Consider the following 8,574-nt stretch of genomic DNA (forward strand, 5'->3'; position numbering starts at 1 on the left):
GGGAAAAAAAGGGGAAAAAAAAAAAAAAAAAAAAAAAAAAAACACATCTTAGTAAAACCAATACCTTCTCAGCTTCGCATCGAAGCTAAAACTAAAAAATATAAAAAATATTCAACTCAAAGCCACAAAAAATTAATGAAAAGTCGCGGATACATATTTCAGAAACAATGTTACCATTATAAACGCTAAACACATACTGACACCCCGACTAGAAAAAACTCCCTTATATACCCCTAGTGACCTTATCACCCAGTGACGTCATCACTAAGTAATATTATCACATTTTGCCAGTTTACACAAGTTTAATAATGAATTTTTCAGTGGGCCAAGATCCCAATTAATTAAATTGTTTTTATTTTTAAACATTTCTATTGCTTCTCTGATATTAAGTTCTTTGTAATTATTTACGTTTTTAATTAGTTTTATGGTTTTAATGGAGTGATTATGTGTCAATAAATGTTCAGCCACTGGAGATTTCTCAATTTCTTGATTTTTAATATTTCTTAAGTGCTCTTTAAACCTGACCCCTATATTTCTTTTTGTTTGTCCTACGTAACATTTATTACAACTTTCACATTGTATTTTATAAATGCCCGATTTCCCCCCTTCATCTACCTTATCTTTAGGGTTACCTAATAAATCTTTTAAATTATTACTCTTAGATGTTACCAAAGTAATACCAAAATTCTTAAATATTTTAGTTAATCCATTTGAGATGCCCGGATAATATAAAATTGGTGATCTAATTACTTTTAGTTCCCCCTCGAAGGTGAGTGTACTAGCTGCCCTCCTTTCTGTTTTCCACTTTTGTGTTCGGACTAATTTTGAAATTATGTTTTCGTTATACTCATTAAATTTAGCTATTTCTTTTATAATTTTCTTTTGATAATTCTTTATCAAAATCTATTTTTTTCATCGGAATATTAATTAATCTGTAAACCATACTATTAAAAGCTGACAATTTGTGTTGCCAGGTGTGGTTCGATGTGTTCGGAATGTATCTGAACGTGTGTGTGTTTTTCCGATAAATTTCAAAATTTAGTTCCCCCTCTGTTCTTTTAACTAATAAATCTTAAAAATACACCATAAGTGTATTTTAAATTTGTTTCAAACCTACTCATAAAAAGTTCTGCTAAAAATGGTGATAGCGGATTTCCAATTGCTGTGCCCTCAGTTTGCTCATAAAATTTATTTTGAAACTGAAAAACATTTTGACTCATACATAACTTTGTTAAATTAATAAGCTCATTTATTTTATCCTGTTCAATGTTTTATTCCTTTAGCCAGTCTTTAAGAAAATAAATTGTTATATTTATTGGAATATTCGGAAATCAGACTACTACGTCAAAAGAAATTAACCTGTCATTATTTTGAATGGTAATCGACTAAAATCGTGTGATATTTTAGTTACGAGTGTTAAATAAAATTTTCTTATAATAGTAATGATGAATAATACTATATTTGTTTTATTTTTTTAATTTTATTCTTTACACAAAACTAAAATTTATCATTTTTTAATTATAAGTACTATATTTTAAATTTAGTTTAATTAATCTTGTAATTTAATTGTAACAACTAAAATTAATTTCTTATTCATAATATTCCATGGTGTCGTCTATGAGTTACTTTCTGTCTTAAGAATAGTTTTTAATCTATTGTGTTTTTTGAACTGCTGCATGATAATAATTTTGATAAAGAAAAAGTAGAAGATGATGTAGAAGAAGATGACTTTTCTTGAATGTGAAGATTTATATATTTATACATATCATTTAGACCAAAAACTACAACTAAAAATAAATTTTGTTAAATTAATGAAATATTATTCAATATTTTATGTAATGATATTGTTATAATTCTATAGGAGTGCACAATATAACAAAAAACCCAGCACGGTGAGGTCGCGGCACAGTGAGGACGTGGCATAGTTCGGTCAAGTATAATAATATCTGACAGTGATTAAAGTGATTATTATAATCATAAAAAACGCTTGAATGCAAATCTGTATATATTATTTAATTTTAAAAATTGGTCGATTATTCCAAAAGCTTCAAGATCTCTTATTTCCTTATTTGTTTATTGATTACAAGTTTTATTATTTATAAGTGTAATATATTTATAATATATAAAGGGAAATAGTTTATTTAATAAAAATATGCTGAATGAAAGTGGTATATAAATAGTATTTATCATAAAAAAATTGTTTTGATCCATATATTTTTCAAAAAGTTAAAACATTATTAAATAAAAAAATACTTTCTTTATTTAAATCTTATTTTAGCTTTAATGCGATGCTGAGAAGTTGTTAATTTTACTTTGATGTGTTTTTTTTTTGTGTCTCTTACCACTTTTTTCAGCTCTCACCAAACCGATTTCTTTCAACGATACGTCAAAAGATCATAAATTGTATCTAGTCAAAGACATTACCCTCAAAAATTAAAAAAAATTTCCCTTGTTCCCCGTAAATGAGGGAAATCTCCAAAAAAGTTACAATTTTAGAAATCGCTAATTTTCAATTTATTCAATTTTATACTTAAAACTAACATAACTTTTTCAAAAATTACCAAATCAATATGATTTTTTTTTATAGATGCATGATGTTTTTAACTATATTAGATATATTTTTTTATAAATTTGACCCTTTACCTGCCCACAGAGGGGGATTCAAAATGACAAATTAACTTTTAAAAGTGTTTCGTAAATACTGACACTTTTATATACAAGGTGATTTTTTTATCATAACCCACTCAATTACTAACATAATAATAATAATTTAAACATTTTTTTTTATTATTATCTTTAGTTACACATTATTCTTGAATTATTAACTATGTAATACTTTTTAAGTTCCTTCCTTATGCCTGGTAAGGGTATCAACTTTTTTTTTTTAAATGGTAACACATATTTTTAATTTAATAAAATGTTTGAGTTTTTAATTCAATAGTAAATGGCATTTGAATTTTTAATGAAATTTAATTTGTTTATTAGATATAAACATTTAAAGTTTCAAATATTTGAGTTAATATACAGGGTGTTCAGTAAGTCAGGAAACGGGTTTCTATTGTTCTCATTGTTACACAAAGGTTTACAAATACAGGTAGCTAATGGATTTTTAATGACATCGATATTAGCAGGTACACAGCATTGTTATTATCAATGATAGTAAGGTACATTGTTGTGAGTTTATAAATACACTAACTGACAATACATAAATTATATCTAATGATAGTCATAATTGATAATAAACAATCCGTGACTGTGATAGCAATATCATAAAAAATCAATTACCTACCTGTATATGTAATCCCTTGTGTATTATACCTGTATATTAACTCAAAAATTTGAAACTTTAAATGTTTATATCTAATAAACGAATTAAGTTATATTAAAAATTCAAATTCCATTTACAATTTAATTAAAAACTCAAACATTTTATTAAATTAAAAATATGTGTTACCATTTAAAAAAACAAAGTTGATACCCTTACCAGGCATAAGGAAGGAACTTAAAAAGTATTACATAGTTAATAATTCAAAAATAATGTGTAACTAAAGATAAAAATAAAAAAAAATTTTTAAATTATTATTATTCTGTAAATAATTGAGTGGGTTATGATAAAAAAATCACTCTGTATACCTTAAAATAAAGATTATGTAATATACTTTAAAATGGAAAAAAAAAAATTCGGACTTTATTTCATATATTTTAGTCTTAATATTCTTGATTTTATATTTTATATTTTAGCTTCGATGCGAAGCGGAGAAGGTATTAATTTTACTATGATGTGTTTTTTTTTTTTATGTCTGTTGCCACTTTTTCTCAGCTCTCACTGGACCGATTTCTTTCAACAATACGTCAAAAGATCACAAATCGTATCTAGTTGAAGACATTACCCTTTAAAATTGAAAAAATGTTCCTCGTTCCCCGCAAATGGGGAAAATATCCAAAAAAATTACAAATTTAAAAATCGACAAATTTTGTCATTTTTTTCACTTTTTTTTCTTAAAACTTTCATAACGTTTTGAAAAATCAACAAATCAACATAATTTTTTTTATACTAAAACCTTAGATATTTATCTTTCATTTGATATCATTTTTTTGAAAATTTATCACTTAACCTGCTCATCAGGGGGGATTTAAAATAGCAACTTTTTTACAAAAACTAACTTTTTCAACTTAATTTTTGAAAATGTTCCGGAAATACTATGTCCTTTAAAAATATATCAAATTAAAGATTATTTTATGTACTATAAAATGAAAAAAAAAATTTGTCCCAACATCTTATCTTCTATGTGCAAATGGCTGTCGAAATTAAAAAAAAAATGTAATGTTTGTGATAAAAATCACATTCTATCGGAATGTTTTGTTTACATAAAACTCCCATATTCAAAAATATACTATTTTAACAAATTTTTTTTTTTTAATTTAACACTATCTACAGATTTGCATCGAAGCGTTTTTTATGATAGTAATTTTAATCACTGTCAGATATCATCTATACTGGACCCAACTATGCCACGACCCAACTGTGCCGCCACCCCACTATGCTGGGTTTTTTTTATTTATTTATTTATTATTTATTATAAATTTTACAGGCAATAGCCCAAAAAATGCAATATGTATTAGACAGTTAACTGGACAACTTAAAATTATCTAATAACTAAAAATGAAACATTAATAAACTTAATCTTGACAAAGAGAAAAAGAAAAATTTAAACATAATCAAAAATTTAAATATTAAATAGTAAAGCTAAATGACTACATTAAAACTTTTTTTAAAGCATTTTTTTCTAAGAAAATAAGTGTCTTATCCAAAATCAATCACTCTGTATAGATTCAAATAATTAAAAAACTCGGGTATTAAAATAAATACATCTTAATTTTAGTAACAAACGTAGTTTACTGTAATCATTGTCATAAAACATATACATATTTACCTGTTTCATTATAAATTTGTTTAAGAACATTATCGTGTAATATATTGTTAACCTCTGAATGCTTTTTTAATAATTCTATCAAAAAATTTGAATTATAATACTTGTATCCATCATTTATTTTTTTACATTCTTCTATATATTCGGGAGTTAAATTCTAAAAAAAAAATGTATAAAACAAAAATCATTCTAATGTGACTATAAAAATAATACAATATAGATTTTATTTTAAAAAAATCTTAAGGTACCATAATTTCGAAATATAAAAAATTATATTAAAAAAATGACATTGTATGCACAATTCGCTATTTTAAATCCCTTTCCTAATAAGGGCAACGGTTTGATTTTCATAAAGAATATATCAAAAAAACTGTAGCTCGGCGTAGACATGGCATAGTTAGGACAAGTATATATAAGATGATATCTGACAGTATTTAATTCACTATCATAAGAAACGGTTCGAAACAAATCTATATATAGTGTATAATTGTTAGAACGAATTGTTGAATTATTACAAAAGCAAAATTAACTCCTATTTATTTTATTACATAGTATCTGTAATATATGGATAAATACTTTTTATAGTAGTTCATTTAATATTAAATTGCTAACCAATAATATAATATTGTAATTTATACGGAAAAATTATACAAAATTATGAAAAAGTTGTATATTTTGTTACTTCTATAACAAACGTGTATCAAAAGACTTGATGCAAAACTATTGTTAATTATGAATAAATTTAGTGGTTTACAAGGAATATTCATCGGAATATTTTTTTCTAACTAATTTTTGTGTCGATTTCAAATCTATAATTAGATTTTTTCTATTGGCTCTTTTTGACATGATTACTTATTAGTAAAAAACGTGTATTTACAAATAAAAAAACCCAGCATAGTGGGGACGTTGCATAGTTGGGTCCAGTATAGATTTAATCTGACAGTGATTAAAATCACTATNGTCGCGGCATAGTGGGGACGTTGCATAGTTGGGTCCAGTATAGATTTAATCTGACAGTGATTAAAATCACTATCATAAGAAACGCTTCGATGCAAATCAGTAGATAGTGTTTAATTCTAAGAAATTGGTGGATAATTACAAAAGCTACATTATCTGCTAGTTTCTTATTAATACCCTGATTAAGATAAAGTATGTCGAATGAAAAAGGGATTATTAAAAAATATTATTTCTCATAAAAAAATTGTGTTGTTTCATACACTTTTCAATGGGTTATAGCATTATAAAGTTAAAAATGTAACCAACCCAACCCAACATCAACTCCTATTTCCTTAATTATATCCAGATTAGTAATTCTTTTAATTATATATTATATAATTTTTATAATTATTTATTTTCAAATTATTATCGATTTTTAATATGTTAGAAGTAATCATTTTGACCCTACTTCCTTTTGTCCTTTAAAGTGAAAGTTTTAATAAAAAAAACCCAGCACAGGTGGGTCGCGGCACAGTGGTGACGTGGCATACATGGATCAAGTATAATGATATCTGACAGTGATTAATATCACTATCAAAAATAAACGCTTCGATGCAAATCTTTAGATAGTGATTAATTTTAAAAAAATTGGTGTTTTATTCCAAAAGCTACTTGATCTGCTGGTTTCTTATTAATATCCTGATTAAGATAAAGTATGTCGAATGAAAAAGGGATTATTAAAAAATATTATTTCTCATAAAAAAATTGTGTTGATTCGTACACTTTTCAATGAGTTATAGCATTATAAAGTTAAAAATGTAACCAACCCAACCCAACATCAACTCCTATTTCCTTAATTATATCCAGATTAGTAATTATTTTAATTATATATTATATAATTTTTATAATTAATTATTTTCAAATTATTATTGATTTTTAATATGTTAAAAGTAATCATTTTGAACCTACTTCTTTTTGTTCTTTAAAGTGAAAGTTTTAATAAAAAAAAAATGAATTTATTACCATAACTTTTAACTCAACTTGCAAGTTTGAAATAAATATTATTAAATAGAAAAAAATGAAATTGGTAGATTATTTCAAAAACAACAATAACACTTATTCCCTTAATTTTACCCCGATTTATAACTATAATATATGAATACATAATAATTACAGTAATTAAATTGAGTATGAAAGTGGTATTCAATAATATAATATTGTAATTTTTACGGAGATATTATAAAAATAAAAAGGAGTTGTATATTCATATACTTTTAATGCGTATACAAATTTAAAGGAATTTATGCAATACTTTTTAATAAAAAAATTTTGTTACTTATGAATAAATACACTAAACAAAAGGAACTTTCATCAGAAAAAAAATATACTTTTCTAAATAAACTTTTCGTGATGTTTTCAAATGTGCAATTAAACTTTTTCTATTACTTCTAAGTTTTAATATTATTACTTATTATTAAAAAATAAGTATTTACATATAAAAAAAAATAATTAAGAACAAAAAAAATTGTATTAAATTAATACTGATTTTGATTTTTAATATGTTAAAGGTAATCATTTTAAAAAAAAAAAAAAAAAAAAAAAAAAACACATCATAGTAAAACCAATACCTTCTCAGCTTCGCATCGAAGCTAAAAAATGAATTTGTTACCATATAGTTCAACTTGCAAGTTTGAAATTGACATTATTAAATAGAAAAAAATGAAATGTTTAAGATTAATATGAAATCAGGAAATTTCATAATTATTATTTATNATTTTTAAGATTAATATGCAATCTGGAAATTTTATAATTACTAATTACAGTACATTTATCAGAAAAATTCGATTTTTTTGCATTTTTATCGTAATAGATAACTGAAATAGAAAGAATAGTAATCATTTCCTAATAACTTTTGATGTTTAAAAATATTCTGCAATTGAATTATTCAATTTTAATAATTTACTTTAACTAAATGAACCAATCAAAACAAAGTAGTTAAAAAGATTTACTAAATTGAGCGTATTATAAAATATAATTATAATTGTAAAAGTCCATCGTTAAATTCAGGTGAAACTAAAAATCATTTTTTTTTTAAATTTATGATTTATATAGCAACATATTACAAAAAGATTTGGCATATTATAGACTGGTAGCACACACAAATAGAGTTAAAAAATTAATAAATTATAAAGTAATATTATTTACTTTTGTAGTTGTATACTTTTATCATATTAAATCTAATTCGACAATAAATACTTTAAGAATATTAAAATNTAATTCGACAATAAATAATTTAAGAATATTAAAAATTAATGATTTTAATTGTTTGTATGGATAAAGCTGGTTAAGCTACTTTTTATTTGAATAAGGAATATTTTTTTGATTTTTAAGATTAATANAATATTTTTTTGATTTTTAAGAGTAATAACTTAAACTAATCATTAACTTAAATATCATAAACTTAAATGAATCATTTGACGTATCGTTGAAAAAAGTAGGTCTAGTGAGAGTTGGCAAAATAAATCGTAGCCACAAAAAGAAACCACATAGTAAAATAATATTAAAATGAATATAAATTTCTTCTCACGAGGGGAGACGATAGTGATAAGATCCTTTATATTTATTGAAATTATTGAATCTAAATGAGATAAATAACAAAAGGTTTGAAAATTCTATTTTAACTCAAAAAAAAAATGCAAAATTTTGG

The 8,574-nt window shown here is 23.9% G+C and overlaps 2 protein-coding genes across 5 annotated transcripts in view; both read right to left on the reverse strand.

The window, feature by feature from the left end:
* Positions 1–8,574, reverse strand: part of LOC126906716 (uncharacterized) — a 46,747-nt gene that overhangs the window by 5,384 nt on the left and 32,789 nt on the right. The window lies entirely within an intron of this gene.
* LOC126906715 (uncharacterized) overlaps positions 1,465–8,574 on the reverse strand; it is a 29,075-nt gene continuing 21,965 nt past the window's right edge. For all 3 annotated transcript variants that reach the window (XM_050687472.1, XM_050687470.1, XM_050687469.1), the window contains 2 exons: positions 4,935–5,088; positions 1,465–1,787 (listed from right to left, as the gene is read on the reverse strand). In XM_050687472.1, coding sequence (XP_050543429.1) covers positions 1,648–1,787; positions 4,935–5,088 — 294 coding nt within the window. In that variant the 3' untranslated portion in view covers positions 1,465–1,647. The remainder of the gene's footprint in view (positions 1,788–4,934; positions 5,089–8,574) is intronic.

This window comes from Daktulosphaira vitifoliae, unplaced genomic scaffold (genome assembly GCF_025091365.1).
Source record: "Daktulosphaira vitifoliae isolate Bord-2020 unplaced genomic scaffold, ASM2509136v1 Scaffold_5, whole genome shotgun sequence".
Taxonomy (NCBI): Eukaryota; Metazoa; Arthropoda; class Insecta; order Hemiptera; family Phylloxeridae; genus Daktulosphaira; species Daktulosphaira vitifoliae.